Raw genomic sequence first — 19,751 nt, 5'->3', positions numbered from 1 at the left:
AGTTGAGGGGCACAAACAAAATTGCAACCGCAATTACTTTAGCGAGGAAGTTGCAAAGTTGGCGATATTTTCTTGTGTGACTGATAGGTATAGAAAATTCATTAAAGATGTAATTTTTGTGTTTTTTTGTAAAAGCTTTCCTGAATATTTCCATTCGAAGCGAAGGTAACGATGATCCCGGAAAGACTGCATCTGGTGTTGCTTACATCTTCGTGAATGGAAAAGATTACTCTCCCCAAGGTAGAGGACATAATGTAGTCACCGTGGATGCCGAAACAGGTAAAGGTGTACTTTTAAACTACTATTACCAAATAATCGTGAAGGTCTATCTGAATTCTACATTTCTGATGAGACTGAGATGTTAATTTGCCAGGGGGCTTGGTGGGGCTTGTGTCTCGGAATTTCATTCTCGTCCCAAGAGCCGCTTGTCCCTCTTAGCGGTCAAGGGAGAAGGGATGACGCAGTGAAGAGAGCGCTCGACTCCCACCAATGTGGCCCAGGTATGATTCCCGGACCCGGCGTCATATGTGGGTTGAGTTTGTTGTTGGTTCTCATCCTTGCTCCTCTCTCTATACAAACCAACACTTCTAAATTCCAATTCAATCGGGGAATCCGACGGACACAGGTTTGCTCTGGGGACACATGATTTAACTGACTAAATGTTCACCGAAGGAAATTAAAATTTAGCAAAATCAAATCAACCGCCTTAAAATCCCTTTGTTGCAAGGGTTTTTATTTCGGTTGATTTGATTGGCTAGATTTGAATTCTCTTTGTTCCCCGTGCTCCAGAACTTAGCCGGCTAAGAGGGACAAGCTCCTCTGGGGACGAGAATGCGGAATTCTACGGTATGAAATTTATTGTAGAAAGAAGCTTAAGAGAAGTTGAGGACCTTAAGGTCGCGCAGGACCCTTGAAATCATGATGTATGTATTTATTTAAAGAGTATGCACGAACTGCGACAACTAAAGCCGACAACAAACGAAATATTCATGACAATGTTTTTCTCAAATCTCTTTGCACAAGTAATTAGACGGTATTGTTCTCAGCTTAGTGTACCGTGCGCTGAAACCACAGGTGGCCCAAGCATGAAATTTGAATATATTAAAGTAAAATGGCGGCCTTTAAAAATATAAGAGTATATATGGGTTTTAAACGGAAAAATTTTGAGCGATAAATAAAAGCGCAAATTCTAAATAAAGTTGACGGAACATGAAATAGTGTCGTTTGCTTTTGTTACAGCGTAATTTCAAGCCATTTTGAGCTATTTTACGTCGATTTACTGTAACATGTTTATCGTACATAATAATATGACAAGGTAGGAAACCTTGGTCGCTACTAGCGTGCGACATGTGTTCAAATTAGCTCGAATTTCGCACACAAAAAAAGCTACCACTTATATTCTGACTTCAAATACCAAAGATAGGATGATAAGCGAATGCGTTTCTAAAACGTGCTTGCTCCTACCTCGTCATTCTCAGCAACTAGCCGCTTTTGAAATTCCAAAACCAGCTCAAAATCGCCGCCATATAGTCCGTGACTCCCACGACAGTAACGAAATGGCCCAAAATAGACTGGACTCCAGTCAAATTGATCCCCAACGGAGAGGGGCAAGCTACCTTTGTTCGCGCATCAAGTTGTTTCCACTACCACACGGCGAGGACAACATTTGCCTCTCGACGCAGCATCCACGCGTGACAACATGGCGTAACGTGGATTCGCGTGTCTGGAGACGATGCTGTCGAAATGTAAACGTAGTCACCCGGAAGAAGCAGCAGAATACCCAGGAAGAAAAAAAGAAAAACGTTTGACGGTTTCTTGCTATGCTTCCATTCGAGCTTGGTAAGTTGCACTTTAATAATCTTCAGTTGGACAAAACGTTTTCTGAATTCGTGCGTAGAAAAGTAACATTTCATAAAAAAAACTCAAGCTTTTAATTGTAGGCGAAATCTTAAAGTAATATAGAGGTGCACGATTCTTCTTTTATTGCGGAAGGTAAACTGGGAAACGTTTTTAATTCGCTGGTCGAAGCCGTTTGATAAATATCATATTATTTTGTTTCCTATGGCCGGAAGAAAAAACGTCCTTACGAATCACACACGGGTGCTAGCGGCATGAACTTGGTTGTTTTTTTTCAATTTACTCTTGTTGTTGTAATAATTTTTACCATACATTTTTTTGACTCCAAATTACACGTTAATTTGAATGCATGTTCAATTATTTCTTAGGCAAATTATATTTCTTAATTTTGATTGACTTAAACAGTTTAGAAAAAAATAGGTGCTTCACCTATTGAACAACAACGATATCATGGCGGCTAAAAAGCTTAAGAGTAAATGGATTATTTTGAAACGTTTTATAACATCCCTAGTTGTATTTACTCAGTGTCTTGTGTAAACTAAAGCAAAATTGATAAAAAATGAATGCAGATAAAAAAACAATCGAAACAGATTTTAGGTATATAATATACGCACCTGGCCATTGGAGTTAATCGCTACAACTGGATTCAAGCTTCCACGTTACGGTCGGAGACACGCCATGTTGTCACGCGTGGATGCTGCGACGAGAGGCAAATGTTGTCCTCGCCGTGTGGTAGTGGAAACAACTTGATGCGCGAACAAAAGTAGCTTGCCCCTCTCCGTTGGGGATCAATTTGACTGGAGTCCAATCTATTTTGGGCCATTTCGTTACTGTCGTGGGAGTCACGGACTATATGGCGGCGATTTTGAGCTGGTTTTGGAATTTTAAAAGCGGCTAGTTGCTGAGAATGGCGAGGTAGGAGCAAGCACGTTTTAGAAACGCATTCGCTTATCATCCTATCTTTGGTATTTGAAGTCAGAATATAAGTGGTAGCTTTTTTTGTGTGCGAAATTCGAGCTAATTTGAACACATGTCGCACGCTAGTAGCGACCAAGGTTTCCTACCTTGTCATATTATTATGTACGATAAACATGTTACAGTAAATCGACGTAAAATAGCTCAAAATGGCTTGAAATTACACTGTAACAAAAGCAAACGACACTATTTCATGTTCCGTCAACTTTATTTAGAATTTGCGCTTTTATTTATCGCTCAAAATTTTTCCGTTTAAAACCCATATAAACTCTTATATTTTTAAAGGCCGCCATTTTACTTTAATATATTCAAATTTCATGCTTGGGCCACCTGTGATACAGTAAAAACCCGCGTATAAGAACCTAACATTTAAGAACCTGTTAGGCTAAAATTTCATTTTTAAGCACCCTTCACATAAGAACCATTTTAGGCTAAATCTAAAACAGGTTCTTAATTTCAAAAAAGAAAAAAATAATCTTCTCAAAAATATAGAATAAAAAAATCTTCTCAAAAATATATTTATAGCAAAGTTTAGGGTTAATGATTAAATAACAGAATCAGATTAAAATAGTATAGTATTTTGCTTACCGAAGCCTCCAAGAATACTGTTATTGGACATTAAAGACCAGATCATTTAAAAATTGTACTTTATTTTTTGAACAAAAGTTATGAACCTAATTAAGAACCTATAGTTAGCCTAATTTTACACTAAATACCATTTATATAAGAACCTGTTTAGGCTAACTTGAAAAAACCTAGGTTCTTATACGCGGGTTTTTACTGTAGCACAAGTCGGTTGTAAACATTGACTCGAAAGGTCTTCGGAAGCGGAAAATCCTGCAATTTTGTGTCCAAGTTTTCTTCGCCGATATAGAATTTCAGGAGTTGATTCGCGAGGAACATGAACTTGGTGCACTCTATTGTGTTATGACAAGAGCAAATTTTGAAATTTCGTTCTCAAAATGAAGCCAGATAGCACGTTTCAAAGTTTAGATTTCACATTTTTATTCTCTTAGAAGCAGATAACTTCTAGCAGTTTTTGAAATCGAAAATTTCGTTCTTGTCATAACACAAAAGAGGTTATGATTTATCACTAGGTTATATAATCTCTTTTCCCCTCTTTTTTTTTTTTTTCCCCATTTTTTTAAAATTGTCTAAACGGCCAATATACCCGTACTTGATCAAGGTCTCCTTTCCAGGGTTTACCATTAAACTTTTCAGGCCAGTAAACGGGGTGTACAGAGTAAAAGCTAAAGATAGAGAGATTAAGAAAGCAAAGAAAAACAAAAAGGAAAGGAGCAAGGAAAAAAATCGGAACGGTTCAGCAAAAAAAAAAAGCCAAAGTAAAATATTGTACATTTTTACATGGAAATGTCATCCAAAATTTACTGCAGTGTCAGAAAGTGCATTTCTAGCAAAGTTTAGAGAAATTTAGGACCGTAGAGCCAAGAAAATCAATTAACGGTTAAAAAAAATTTTTTTTTTTAAGTAATTTCAGCATATTAAGAGTTGAGGTTATTAAGAACTGCAGCAAATCAAAGTCGCCTGATTGGTATCCAGCTAACATTTATTATTTGATATAAAGGCGCAGTGCTTGGTGCCAAAAGTTTTGACACTTACGCCGATCCTAATTCGGGTGAAAACTTAAGAGACCACCTCAACGCCATAAATGGAAAGTAAGTACAACACCAATAAAGCTGATTCTCTCTCAGGGGTTTCAGGAAACAAGGGAACTTGGCCATAAAATAATTGAGAACAAACTAACAAAAGGAAAATAAATTGTGTGCAGGGCCGTAACTAGCAAAAGGCAAGACGAGGCACTTGCCTCGCTTTTGCCCAAAATTGAAAACAAATTGTGTTTTTGGGAAATAATCCCCAGTCGAACAAGATCGATAGACTGAGTTTTACCAAGAAATACATCATCAAAGATGTCTCTTAAAGGCTCCCCCCCCCCCCCCCCGCCCGCGCGCCCCCCCCCCCTCCGCTTCCGCTCCCCCCCCCCCCCCGCGCGAGTTTCAGAGCTTCTAGATTTCAAACTTTTCTGGAGGGCATGCCCCCAGAACCCCCTAGTAAGATCTTGCCTCGTCTATGGCAACGTCTGGTTACGGCCCTGTCATGTGTATGTATGTATCATGTCGTGTGTATGTTTCTATTATTATTAAATTCTCAACCTCGGATATTGCATTTCTAGCTTTCTGATTGGTTCACTGAATCCCGGTTATCAGCTCGTATACCTATGTTTGACCTTATATGGGAAATGAATGCGGCAAGTGCCGCTCAGCATAAAATTTTTCTGCGGGAAGCGACAGTTCCATCAGAAAAATGGTCGAAAAAGCAATTTTGCGAGATTTATGAACAAGAAATAATCAGCGGTGCCTACAAAAACCACAGAAATGCCATAGTAAAATTAACTACGCAAAACAAAAGGATTGATGCGAAAAGTTTAATTAATATAATATAATATGTAAACGCACAACAAGAGCGAGTGAATAAAGTAGAAAAGCAGCAAATAATTTACGAAAGAACAGCAAACTGACACAGTTTCATTCATTGTACGTCATAAAATTAGGCTCAGCACTTCTGTAAAGTTTGTTACCATTTAATCTTGGTCTTGTCCTTTTATACTTCAATAAACCTGTTCCACTTTGAGCTCAATTTCGCTTCAAATAATATAGCAGTCTTGATGACAGCCGTGGAGCCGTAAATTAAAAGTACAATGTAAACACTTGCTTCGTTCTACTTGTACAAGTCGTGTAGTTTCCAGAAAAGCTTTTGCTTCGGATCATCTCGTAAATCTTAACTGTTGTCACAATTTCCAGGATATATAGACGACTTTAAAGGAGATTATTGGATGAAAATCTTGGGAAGAAAACTCTCTCGCTCGCTTTCCTCGCGTGTTTCATTCAACTCAAAAAGGGAACACCACGCCGAAAATTTTCCCGCCTCATACTATCACTTTGCAAACTGAAATGTCCAGTCGATTTAAACTTAAAGAAGAATTTAATAAAACAATTATTCTATTCGCCCTTGTTGGATACGAGTCTCCCGGCGCGGCGCCGTTGGCTATTTACCACCTCGTATCCAACGCGGGCTCATAGTAATATTCAGCACGTGCAGCTGCTCTCTACTTCTACCCATACTGCCTTACGTTCTTGTCGCGTATACTTTTGTGCTTATTATCGACAACTTTTCTCAAGCTAGCTGTATACCAAAAGTTATTTCAAAATGCACTCTTCCAAAAGTTCGTGAAGTTTTCAGTGAGAGAATTTTTCATTTTTTTTACGCGCGGTGTAGATTCTTTTAAAATGCACTTGCATTCCTACCATTATCAATACTAACAACTTTAAAAAAAATAATCTCAAACGTTGACTTTCTTTCAACTGCAGTAAAATCGTTCTGGTTGCCATTCAAGATGTGGGGTCAACTTACGTGACACCAGCTGTAGACGCTCTCAGGAGACTGGGCGCTACAGATCCCATTCAAGCTGCCAGTGTAGGCGACTATCGCAGTTCATTTGCTCTTGTTGGCTATGCACAATCAAACAAGCCATATTGGTGGATCGTACAAGAGCAGAACGAGAGATACAAAGGCCCCAGTGAGATCTCTGTGACAATTCTACTCCAAAGCCAGCAACCACGTAAGAATACAATCATGTATGTTCGTTTGTTTGTTCGTTTGTTTGTTTGTTTTGAAAATAGCGGTGGTTGTGTTGATGAAATAACATCATAAGATCGGTACAGAGTTCGCTCATTTACTCTGGAAAAGTAAAGGGAAAGTATGCGTCGAGCCAAATGGCCCATACTGCGCATGCTAGCTTACTTAGCTTAGGGCTTTCCACAAGTTGCTCGAAATGTTTTAAAAAGTTGCTCGAAATTTCTGAAAAAGGTGCTCAAAGTTGCTCCAAAAACTCCAAAAAGTTGCTTTTGATTACAGGTAAAAAAAAGTTGCTCGAAAGTTTCCCCAAAAAATTCAAAACGCTGCTTTTTATCAAGAAATTTTCTCCAAATAGATGCTAATTTCTCTTTGAAGTTAAGATTTCTAAGCAGTCTCATGCAATTTTACTGCAATCGACGTATCTAAATGACGTTTAGACAAAAATGTGTTGAATTACAAGGATTTCTTTCACTGCGAAAAAACGTGAAGATATCAATGGCGTCATGTTTGCTGACTAATTTTGTGATGTTATAATGGAGAATGAGCCGAGAGTCGAAACGTCTTCAGATGTTCTTCGAAAATCTTCGGCAAGCTTTTTTAATCTTCGGAAACGTTTGTATGGCTTCAACCAACACCCGGACAATCTTCGGAGATCTTCGGTCTGGAAATTGCTTAAAATGAAACAAGTTGCTCGAAAGAAAAAACAGTTGCTTTAAGGGTAAAAAGTTGCTCGAAACATGAAAAGTTTCCAAAAAGTTGCTGAGCAACTTGTGGAAAGCCCTAACTAAGCTAGCAGGGATAGCAGTATGGGCCATTTTAATCCTGTTTTCTGTAGAATTAGTTGACTATGAGTGTTTCATGGGCGTTTTGGCCTCATCTGCCACTTGCTGAAGATCGATCTGGTTCTCTTCTGTTTTGCTGTATAACTTTGTTATCGCTGTTATCCAGAGCGCAGAACTTCTTTTTCAAGAAACATAAACTACTCATTTGCGTTAATTTCCATTTGGACGAGTTTGCATTTCCTTTCGTGTTGTTTTAATTTGCGTTAGTTTTAAATGCGCTAACAAAAAAGTGTTAACATCTTTATAAGTTACTTGACACCTCCTTGTGATTATTCTCTATTCAACCAGTTGCAGGTGATTGTCAAGATATCAAAAAACAGGGGAATTCGCAAAAAGATGGCATGTACTGGTTGAACCCTGATGGAGGAAGCCTTTTAAATGCGTTCCTGGCCTACTGTGACATGACGTCATACAATGGAGGATGGACCATGTGTTACACTACTGATGAATATGTCAAACCCAAGACCGAAGTCACATACAGCGCTCAGTTTCCTTATGGAAGTGACGGATACAGGACGAACTGTAACAACATCTCAGTAAGTTGAATGACTTCTTTCAGCAGTGAAACTGCATAGTATTATTATGTTATCGTAATATAATGATGCATTCTCTTTTATTGTAAAAAGAAAGATGAAACATTTAACGATAAAACGACTTTTGTAGTACATGCATCTATAACAGAACTTCTCACTGGATTTTAAACCATGATGATACCTGTATGTCACCCCCAACCGCCCCCTCCCCCTCCCCCTCCCCCTCCCCGCCATATCAGTAATAGGAAACCATTTAACACTACATTCTCAGACAAAACATACAACCGAATAAATCACGTGCAAAGGTCCGACAAAACAGATAACTGTACAATGTTTTTGTGCTCGCTGCTTGGTACTTATGTCGCCAACAGGAAACTATTTTCTTAGCAATCGAAAAAGTATATCTGGAACAGCATCTTCATTTGTATGTCAAAGATCGAGGACAGGAATATAACGTTAGAGTCGTAATGAACTTTTACTTCCTTTTTTTCGCTGTTCTTTCAGTTTACAGAAATTGTCTTCGTTGATCACCAAACTGGAAGCAAGGCCTACTTCAAGCGACGTACCAACCAGTCCATAACGGCCGCTGATAACTATGGGAAGACTGCTGGTACCTATGGATTGTGGGATGGTTTTGGAGCAAACAACGCTTACTCGTACCAGCTGTTGATCTGTGATACGTCGTTCTACTCTGGTTTTTACGTTTCCGGTTACACAAATACCTGTTACAAGCGATGTGGCAATTGGTGCGGTGATCTTGCCTCGCCCTTCTTCCGTACAGCTTCCACTGATTCAAACTATAATGGCGTGGCCTTCAACACCAATGGCGCCACTTCCCTTAACAACAGGCTTATTAGTGTCGGACTGCGCTAAGTATTTGATAGTAAAGTTCTTTCGTCAGTGTGATTTTTAAAGACATGCAAACAACAGGGATGGAACTCATAGACAACACACACTTTACAAAAACACAATAACAACTTAGTATGTACTAGTAGCAAGCGATGCCCAGATAGAGCGGTTTTCACTTGAGTGTCGAAAGTAAATTGCGTTTGCTTTGGTTTTGCATTACTACGCTTAGTGATTGGCTTAAAAATCTCGCGCCACTTTCTCAGCCAATCAGGAGTAAAACCAAACCCATTCGTCACTCGCTCGCGCACGTTTTCCCGCGCTTCGTGCCAGCTACATGTATTTGCTTCCAGTTTTGATTGGTTCACTGGATTGTCTGTGTCCTTTGTGATTGGCCAGAGTAATTACTTTGGTTTTGGTTTTACGACACTCAATTGAAAACTGCTCTAACCACAACTCGCTAAATTGTTGTACTTAATTAATTTGGTAATTGTGACCGTACTGGTGAATATTGGCATGAGCGGTCGTTTCCGGTTACACGATTAATTGTTACATGAGCAGTGTCATTTTTGGTTCGGTGATAGAGCCTCGCCCTACTTCCGTACAGCGTCCAATGACACGTCGTATAAAGGCGTGGCCTTCAACACCAATGGTCATAGTCCTAACGTAGTCAATAACAGCCTTATTAGTGTCGGTCTGCGCTAAGAAATCATTGAGTGAAGTAATACAGATCGTCCTGGGGGTTTCTTTAATAGCGATCTTAGGAAAGTACATGGATAAACACTTAATGACTTGCCCCGAGGAAAACAGTGAGTTTTGTGTCCCGAGACCCTCAATGTTTCCCGAGGCAAAGCGGAGGGTCGAGGGAAAACAAAACTCGTTATTTTCTCTTGTTCCCGGGGGAACTCCCTATAGGGGCCTATACGGGGAGGCTCCGCCGGAAAGGGGAACGTTTTTTCATGCCCTAGATATATAAAAGGGAAGGGATTTCACGAGTTGGGGTATACAAAAGGTTAAGGAAAACTGTCATTTAGGTATTTAAAAGGGCCTGTCAAAATATCTCGAACAGTCAATTTATTTAAGTATTTTAAGGGGTGCAGTGAAAAATTAAGAAAAGAGATAACCTTCCTGTAGGTATATGAAAGGGGGTTCTATCGAAGGCATGTGGAAGGGGTACCTGTCAGAAGTGGTATTTGAAAGGGTAAGGGCTTGGACCTCAGAGCGGAGCCTCTTCGTATAGAAAGATTTTTTAAGTAGCAACCCCCTTGTAACTGTCATAAGACGTATTCTTTGCGGCCAGACACAGCAGTAAATAATAAACTCTCAACACAGAAAGCCATTTAATTCATTAGGACTTGACATTGACATGACGAGTAGGTTAGACTAGTCGAGAAGGAGTTGAAAATCGAAGTTTAGTTGACAATCAAAGTTGAAGTTGAGATTGAGATTGAGGTTTAAACTGAAATAAACTAAACAAAACTTATGCAATACAAACAGACAAAAAGCGAAAACAAAAGGCGAAAAACAAACTTACATTGTTCTGGCGCTGTGGCCGCAAAGAGCAAATCTGTAAAGACAGGACTAATCTGCAGAAATCTGCGCTTGTAAACTCGTAAACGGTGAACAGTAAAACGCAAACTAACGGTGAACTTTGAAAAATTTAAATATAAAACGTACAAATTAAAACATTCTAATGAAAAATAACACCAATACTCCTAAGGGATCGAGACTCCCTATGGGACTAAAGGACCAAATACAGCGACCATGTGATAGATCCAACACCCCTCTTGTAAAAGCAAGAAGCCTTACTTTTAAGAGAACTCTTTGTCCCGATAATTGAAATTCCGACAAAACGAACATTAAGTTCTTTTTGATAATTCATTACATATATTATGTAAGACTGTTCTCTAGCCGTTAATTACATGTCACGTTTTACTTTTCATTTTATTATCTTTTATATATTTCGCTTATCCTATAATTATCACCTTGTATACTGTTTCTAACATTTTTGTCATGCATCAATCAATCAATCAACTTATTAATGTCATGACGCAGGATGAGGTTGCCCTCTCTATCCGAGCCAGAGGCTCATGTAAAAAGCGCATGACAATAATTAAAATATATTATAAAAACAATGGGAACTAGTATGAGTAATAAAAATAATTAAAAATTTAAAAATAGCTAGATTACAAGATCTTATGAGTAAAAATATTAGCATGTATACCAGCTTAAATTTTAGAACCGCTATAACTTGCATAGTAGCACTGGTCCTAAAGAAGACGAGTAGTACTTGTCGAGATATTGGCCAATTAAAAGTGTCCTTTACCGTTGTACCAGCCTTGTATTTTTCTTGCTGTTTGTACCTTACCCTTCTTTTTCGAAAAATATAGACGGCAAACTGATCTTGACGGCTAAAGCGGTCAAAAACAAACAAAGTGGATTAAAAAAACTAAAATATATTGAAAAAACTTTGCCCTATATTTCGGTTTGCGAGACAAACCTTCCTCAGGGGCTGGGCGGAAAAAATGCGAGAAAAGTAAGGGATCGTTTAATTTTTTAATCCACTTTGTTAATTATTGATCGCTTTAGCCGTCGAGGTCAGTTTGCCGTCTATATTTTCCGTTTTAAATAAGTTACTGATCCAGGTCTTCAAGAGATCCGGCACCACTCATCGGTTTGTCGCTGTGATATTGAAGATTTTTATTATACTTCTTTTTCGATGTTGTGAATTTAACTTAATATTTAAATCACGCTGTTGTGTACTTAACTTTAACTTAGATTCAGATTACTACCAACCTTCGACATGGAAAACTTGTGCATAACATGAAACGTATTCCTTGTTCACAAATTGGCTTAAGATAGTACTTTGCTAATCACCTCCGAGTTAACCAATCAGCGCGCGCGAAAAGCACTATTCACTTGTGTGAGTATACACTAATCGTTAAATATTCATCACCGAAACGAACAAACAACTTCTTTCATTTCGCAAATACAGTGTATGCCTTAATTTGCATGCTCAGTATAGGAAAAGTCATCTCTGAACTTCTAATTGCCAGCTTCGTCTCACGGGTCGTAATCTATATCCTTTTTCAGACCAAGCGGCTCTATAACCGTACCCTTGACGCTACGCATACCTGTATACCTTATAAGTGAGAACGGGGTAGGGGGCGATAAGCGGACACACATATAATCGCGAAACTCTAAGGGAACGTGTTTGTTTGTTTTCCTTTTGTTTGTTTGGTTGTTTGTTTGGCATTTTTTGGATAAACAGCAAAACAGCATTTCTACTATAGAAGAATTATTCTTGTTAAAACTTCATGTATTATAATAATTGTTTTAAAAGCCAATTCACTTACGCAACAATATCCTTTGTTATTGCTCGCCTTCGTTAAAATCATTTCTTATTTATAGCAATTTGTCTTCGCTTTTTAAACGGCCACTTAATTATTAAATTTCCATAATTTGTTTTAGCCGCAAGTCGTGCCTCGCTACTGTTTAACCGTTTCTAATGATGTTAAGGGTCTTTTTTAGAGTGAAAATTTTAACCTTTTTCATCTTCATAAACTTGATTCATCGAGCAGAAAGCGAGGTTTACGTTGACGGCAGCAAAGCCTTAAAGCGAGACTCGCGGATCGGTGTCGCTTACGCCAATTTTGTCGCGCACAAATTCAGCCGCCTGGACTTAGTTCCCTTAGCATCCGCTTCAGTACAAGAGATTCGAGAGTGCGGTAAACTTTGCGTCGATCATGTGTCGTGTTATTCGTTCAACCTTGCGGCGTTCCGTGACAACGTGGAAAGAAAAATTTTGTGTCAACTTTTGCAAAGCGATAAATACAACACATCAAGTATGTTTGGGCCTAGCCCAATATTCCATCACTTCAGTATAAAGGTGAGTAAAAGGAAATCCATTTTTAAGAGTTGAATTCTACGTGGAACCTTTCTAAATGTAGTATAGAATATTTAGCGCGTGAAAATATCTGCGTGAAAAGTGTTTATTCTTTGGTTGCTTTAATTTATTTTTCTTTATTTATATACGCCTTAATTAATTAAGTTTTCACCTAGATATGCATACTTAGTAAGCAATTTTTTAGTAAAGTGTAAACCAGAAGGTTCTTTACCCTTCGTGAGACACGTCTGAGAAAATTGAAACAGATTTCAATGCATAACATACAACGAAATGGGTCAACAACAAGTGATGCAGGTGCAACCAGGAACCTTGTTAAGCAAACGAACGAACCCCTGCTGCGAACTTACAAACTCATTCCAAATATCTGCAGCAACAACAGCCATTTTGTTCAACATAATGTTCGCTAGGAGGACTAAAATGTTTAAAAAAGTTAAAAGGCTATAATATATACAAATAAAAACCGAACGTTTGATAATGACTTTTTAGTCGATAACGTTTGGTTATTATTTATATATATATTATAGCCTTTTAACTTTTTTAAACAACAACCATTTTATTTTGCCAAAAATAAATGAAAAAAATATAGCATAAAATAAATTAACATAAATAGGCAAGAAAAAAACTACCTTGAATAGAAATAATTTAAACGAGCTGAGTATTTACAAAAAATTAAATTGCTTTGACTAGGTTGTACATGATTAAAGAAAGAAGTCGAAAGTAAAATATGACAAGTAATAAGCAATTAAGTACACTGTAACTAAGTATGTATAAATAGTAATTTAAATAAAAAGTTGAGAAAAAGAACATGGAAAAAGTGAGGAAAAAGAGAGAGAAAGAAAACGAAATAGTACCAGTTAGTGTTACAACCAAAATTTGATTGTTTATTTATTTTATAAGAAGTGTGTTGTTTTATATTAAAAAAAAAAAGGGGGGGGGAGGAGGTTTAAGATATGAAAAAAAAAAAAAGAAAAATTTTATGAAAGAAATAAAAAATCTTATGATGTAGAAAAAAATATTTTTACAATAATATTTATATTTTGGGTTATTTTGGCCTAAAAAAAAGACAAAAATTTAGCCGTTTTTTTATCAAAAAAAAAAAAAATCAAAAAAAAAAAATTTTTTTTTTATTTTCTTTATGAATTATTAATGAGTTTTTTAAATGAGTTTACTACAGGTGGAAACATAATTAAAACACTAAGCGAGCATTAGCCATAAGCACTTAGTACTGCACTTTACCCATAAAGTAGTGAGTTGAATCCGAAAACCATAATTTTATAAGAATGATACAAACGAGAGAGAACGTTAAGAGTTAATTTTATAACTAGTTAATAATTAATAAAACAAAAAAAAATTGTAACCATAACCAAAATTATTGAAAAAAGAGTTGAGTTTATTTTTCAATCACACGGGGTTTTTTTTTCTGGTGTGAACAGAGTCCTTGCTCCAGCGATCCTTGTGTGAACAGTGCAACTTGTGTGGCTGAGTACGAGAGCAACGATTATCAGTGCGCATGCGCTCCAGGATATGTTGGCAAACACTGTCAGATAGGTATTTCAAATTGATTTATAGTTTGTGGGGGAATAAACAAAGAAATGCCTTTTCGATTTTCAGGGAATGTTTAGTTCTATTTGTATAGTTCCTGTTTGTAACATGGGAGGCGCGGTGACCTTAAAGTAGGTGCGCTCGATTCGGAATCGAGCGTTTCCGGTTCGAGCCCTGGTCGGGTCACTAGCGCACTGCGTTGTGTTCTTGGGCGAGACACTTTATTCTCATAGTGCCTCTCTCCACCCAGGTGTATCAATGGGTACCGGCACCCCATCAAGGGGGGAGTAGAACTACTCCTTGTCGCTTCGTACTACGGAAACCGGGATAAGCTCCGGCCTGATGGGCCACTAGGCTCGTGTTCAGACTTTACTTTACGTGTTTGCAACAAAATAAAATAATGTCACCAGGAAATAATCTGCATAAATTCGTTTACGCTAGCAAAGTTGAGGGGTACAAACAAAATTGTAACAGCAATTACTTTAGTGAGGAAGGTGCAAGGTTGTCGATATTTTCTTGTGTGACTGACAGGTATAAAAAATGATGTATAGAGGATGTAATTTTTGTGTTGTTTTTTTTGTAGAGGCTTTTCTGAATATTTCCATTCGAAGCGAAGGTAACGATGATCCCGAAAAGACTGCTGACTTACCTGGTGCTTACATCTTCGTGAATGGAAAAGATTACTCTCCCCACAGTAGGGGACATAATGTCGTCACCGTGGATGCTGAAACAGGTAAAGATGTGCTTCTAAACTACTATTACCAAAAAATCGTGAAGAACTATATAAATTCTACATTTCTGATGCGACTGAGATGTAGATTTGGCAGGGGGCTTGGTGGGGCTTGTGTCTCGGAATTTCATTCTCGTCCCAAGAGCGGTCAAGGGATGACGCAGTGGCGAGAGCGCTCGCCTCCCACCAATGTGGCCCAGGTTTGATTCCCGGACCCGGCGTCATATGTGGGTTGAGTTTGTTGTTGGTTCTCGTCCTTGCTCCAGGGGTTTTTCTCCGGGTTCTCCGGTTTTCCTCCCTCCACAAAATCCAACACTTCCAAATTCCAATTCAGTCAGGAATCCGAGGGCGGCAGGTTGGCTCTGGGGACACATGATTTAACTGACTTAATGTTCACCAAAGGAAACTTAAATTTAGCAAATCAAATCAACCGTCTTAAAATCCCCTTGTTGCAAGGGTTTTTATTACGGTTGATTTGATTGGCTAGATTTGAATTCTCTTTGTTAAAAATCTCGCCAATGAAAACACGATTCTCCAGATCCACTTGTCCCTCGTGCTCCAGGCTTAGCCGGCTAAGAGGGACAAGCGGCTCTGGGTACGAGAATGCGGAATTGTACGTTATGAAGTTTATTGTAGAAAGAAGCTTAAGCGAAATTAAGGACTTAAACTTGTCTGTAAATACTAGTTGACAATAAACACACATTTTCCCGCCATTTTCGTTCAATGCAAAATGATATGTTTAAGTAGGAGATATAAAATCTTTTTTTATGGACAAGAACATGTCAAATACAGTCGATTCATCCACGTAAACGAACAAACTTAAGGTGATGTTACACGGGACAACTTGCAACAACGATTTTTCGCGCAACACCGGCGTCAACCCTTTTCGTCGTATGTTAAACGAGTCAACTTTTCGCGCAACATCACACAAAATGTACTTGGCAACATGCATGTAAATACCCGTCATCTTGCGTTGTGAGTTTTTGACTTGGTTTCAAAAACTCCCAACGTGTTGCCGAGTCTAAAAGTGTACAAAAAATCGTCCCTGGTACCATGTTACACGATGAACGATTTTTTTGCCCAACATTTTTGTGCGAAAAATCGTTGTTGCAAGTTGTCCCTTGTAACATCACCTTTATGACCAACAAAAGTGTCCAAAAGAGTCCAGTGATATATTTTATTTGGATGGGACCATGACAAAGTGTCCGCTTATCGAAGGTTCGTTTCGAGTGCAAATTCATTCGAATTGCAAGTCATTCAAAACCTTGAACTTCATTAACCAGTTACCATATTAAGGTTATTAAGAATTGCAGCAAATCAAAGTCGCCTGATTGGTATCCAGCTAACAGTTATTATTTGATATTATATATAGGCGCAGTGCTTGGTGCCAAAAGTTTTGACACCTTTGCCGACCCGAATTCGGGTGAAAACTTAAGAGACTACCTTAACGCCATAAATGGAAAGTAAGTACAATAACAATAAAGCTGATGCTCTCCCAGAGGTTTCAGGGAACAAGGAAAATTGGTCATAAAATAACAAAAGGAAAATAAATTATATACTACTTATTAACCGAGAGTGAGGTCATTACAGGGGAATCTCAGACCGAGGCCTTGATGTATTGACCGAGCGATAGCGAGGTCAATACATCAAGGCCGAGGTCTGAGATTGCCCTGTTATGACCGAACGGACGAGGTTAATAAGTTATTTATTATATGGCCTTTTAGCGCTATTCTAAAAATATCTAAAAAAAAACACTGAGGTGAAACTCGCTCTCGCTCTTTGTGGCTCTCTTTTTCGCTCATACTAAAGAAGTATCATATGCTAATATTTTTCTTTCAGTTATTGAAAAGATAGTTACATTTTGTCGGTATTTATTGTCATTTTCGCAATTGCGCTAGTAGCTTTTACTCACAACTCAAAAAACCGTCGAGCTGAGAAAATTTTTCATAATGCCCGGTCATTACAAGAAAATAATGCCCGCTCAGCAGCCAATCAGAGCGTGTGTACTATTGTAGCCATATAATAAGTGTGTGTATGTATCATGTCGTATTATGTATCTATTATTAGTATATACTAAAACAGTGGATAGTGTTTTTGGCGCGCGCTGATTGGCTACTCAAACTAGCTACTTTGTTATTAAAAACTAGCAATGATATATTGCAATTCCTGCGTTTTGATTGGTTAACAGACAATGGTATGTGAGCTCATATACCATTGACCACAAATATAATAGCCGAAACGTGTCAACGAAAACAGCTGGGGAGCTAAAATATTGCAATTCTTTGGGCGTTTTTCCAAAAACAATTATTCCACTCGCGCTTGTTGGATATGAGATCGTTAGAGCTAACTCGGCGGTACGCACCTTGTTGGCTATTTACCATCTCATATAACGCGCGCTCGTGGAATAATTGTTAACTAGTCACCTCCACTTCGGTGAATAGTTGTTAAATATTCAGCACGTGCAGCTGCTCTCTACTTCTACCCATACTGCCTTACGTTCTTGTCGCGTACATTTTTGTGCTTATTATCGAGAACCTTTCTCGAGATAGCTGTTTACAAAAAGTTATTTCAAAAGGCACTTTTCCAAAGGTTCGTGAAGTTTTCAATGACAGAAGTTTTCAATTTTTTTTTAACACGCGGTGAAGATTCTTTTAAAATGCACTCGCATTCCTACCATTATCAATACTAACAAATTTAAAATAAATTATCTCAAACGCTGACTTTCTTTCAACTGCAGTAAAATCGTTCTGGTTGCTATTCAAGATGCGGGGTCGACTTACGTGACACCAGCTTTAGACGCTCTCAGGAGACTGGGCGCTACAGATCCCATTCAAGCCGCCAGTGTTGGTGATTACCGAAGTTCATTTGCTCTTGTTGGCTATGCACAATCAAACAAGCCATATTGGTGGATCGTACAAGAGCAGAACGAGAGATACAAAGGCCCCACTGAGATCTCTGTGACAATTCTACTCCAAAGCCAACAACCACGTAAGAATATATTCACGCATGTTTGTATTGTTTGTTAGTTCGTTCGTTCGTTCGTTTGTTTGTTTTGACGATAGCGGTGGTTGTGGTCATGAAATAAGATCATGAAATCGGTGTATAGATCGCCCATTTACTCTGTAAAAGTCTGCGTCGAGCAAAATGGCCCATACTGCCGGCTTATCCCGGTTTCTGTAGCATTAGTTGACTATGAGAGTTTCATGGGCGTTTTGGCCTTATCTGACACTTGCTAAAGATCGATCTCGTTCTCTTCTATTTGGCTGTATAGCTTTGTTTCCGCTGTTATCCAAAGCGCGTTTACATTTATTTAGACGAGTTTGCATTTTTTTTTTTCCATGTCGATTTCACTTGCCTTGGTTTAAAATGCGCTAACTAAGCGTTAACATCTTTATAAGTTACTTGACACCTCCTTGTGATTATTTTCTGTGCAACTAGTTCCAAGTGACTGTCAAGATATTAAGAAACGGGAAAATCCTCAGAAAGATGGTATGTACTGGTTGAACCCGGATGGAGGAAGCCTTTTAAATGCGTTCCTGGCCTATTGTGACATGACGTCATACAATGGAGGATGGACCATGTGTTACACTACTGATGAATATGTCAAACCCAAGACCGAAGTCACATACAGCGCTCAGTTTCCTTATGGAAGTGACGGGTACAGGACGAACTGTAACAACATCTCAGTAAGTTGAAGGACTTCTTTCAGCTGTGAAACTGTTTTCTCTTTTATTGTAAATTGAAAAATGAAACATTCAACGATAAAACAACTTTCGTAGTACATGCATCTATAATAGAACTTCTCAATGGATTTTAAACTATGATGATACCTGTATGTCACTCCCAACCACCCCCTCCCCCTTCCCGCCATATCAGTAATAGGAAACCATCTTTACTTTATAATATATATGATAACACTACATTCTCAGACAAAACATACAGCCAAAAAATGTTTAAAGGTCCAACAAAACAGACAATTGTACAATGTTGTTGTGCTCACTGCACGTCTGCTTCTGTCGCCAACAGGAAAGTTTTTTTTTCTTAGCACTAACAAAGTATATCTGGAACAGCATCTTCATTTGTATATTGAAGATCGAGAACAGGAATATAACGTTAGAGTCGTAACGAATTTCCAGGCAATAAAATGCATGGTCCACAATAACTTGACATGCTTTACGTTGCTGTTCTTTCAGTTCACAGAAATTATCTTCGTTGACCACCAATCTGGAAACAAGGCCTACTTTACACGTCAAGCTAACCAGCCCTTAAGAGCTGCTGAAAACTACGGGAATGCTGCTGGTACCTACGGATTGTGGGACGGTTTTGGAACAAGCAACGCTTACTCCTACCAGCTGTTGATCTGTGATCATTCGTTCTACTCCGGCTTCTTCATTTCCGGTTACACGGTTCACAAGCAGAGTTACTGTTACAAGCAGTGTCACTATTGGTGCGGTGATAGAGCCTCGCCGTACTTCCGTACAGCGTCTTATACGTCGTCGTATAAGGGCGTGGCCTTCAACACCAATGGTCATAGTCCTGTCAATAACAGTCTTATAAGTGTCGGTCTGCGCTAAGATATCATTAGGGACCTCACGAAACCACGACGGCGACACAGATCAATGAAAAAATGAATTTCTATTTTACTTAAGAAACTCGAAATTTGTCTAATTAATTTATTGCGTTCATGGATATCAGAACTAACTTCTAGCTAAATTATAAGTGCAGTGTTAAGTTCAAACGAAAAACATGAAAAATTCGCCGTTGTAGCTCGAGCTAGTTCACGTTCTCCAGACTTCGCGGAATTTGGTCATTTCACGTTGTTGTTTTGCAGAGGACGACTAAGATATGTACAAACATGGATATCG

At 38.5% G+C, this 19,751-nt stretch overlaps 1 protein-coding gene across 1 annotated transcript in view; it reads left to right on the top strand.

Moving 5' to 3' along the window:
- The window catches only part of LOC144654960 (uncharacterized), a 40,678-nt gene extending 21,142 nt beyond the window's left edge, over positions 1 to 19,536 (top strand). The window contains exons 4-14 of the mRNA XM_078515190.1: positions 4,418 to 4,508; positions 6,219 to 6,469; positions 7,617 to 7,864; positions 8,366 to 8,719; positions 12,213 to 12,596; positions 14,048 to 14,162; positions 14,740 to 14,889; positions 16,259 to 16,349; positions 17,624 to 17,874; positions 18,325 to 18,572; positions 19,080 to 19,536. Of these exons, the coding sequence (XP_078371316.1) occupies positions 4,418 to 4,508; positions 6,219 to 6,469; positions 7,617 to 7,864; positions 8,366 to 8,719; positions 12,213 to 12,596; positions 14,048 to 14,162; positions 14,740 to 14,889; positions 16,259 to 16,349; positions 17,624 to 17,874; positions 18,325 to 18,572; positions 19,080 to 19,460 (2,564 nt within the window). The 3' untranslated portion in view covers positions 19,461 to 19,536. The remainder of the gene's footprint in view (positions 1 to 4,417; positions 4,509 to 6,218; positions 6,470 to 7,616; positions 7,865 to 8,365; positions 8,720 to 12,212; positions 12,597 to 14,047; positions 14,163 to 14,739; positions 14,890 to 16,258; positions 16,350 to 17,623; positions 17,875 to 18,324; positions 18,573 to 19,079) is intronic.
- The last annotated feature ends 215 nt before the right edge of the window (positions 19,537 to 19,751 follow it).

This window comes from Oculina patagonica, chromosome 5 (assembly GCF_052425735.1).
Source record: "Oculina patagonica isolate OP01 chromosome 5, crgOcupat, whole genome shotgun sequence".
NCBI lineage: Eukaryota > Metazoa > Cnidaria > Anthozoa > Scleractinia > Oculinidae > Oculina > Oculina patagonica.
This window is presented reverse-complemented; position numbering and strand designations above follow the sequence as displayed.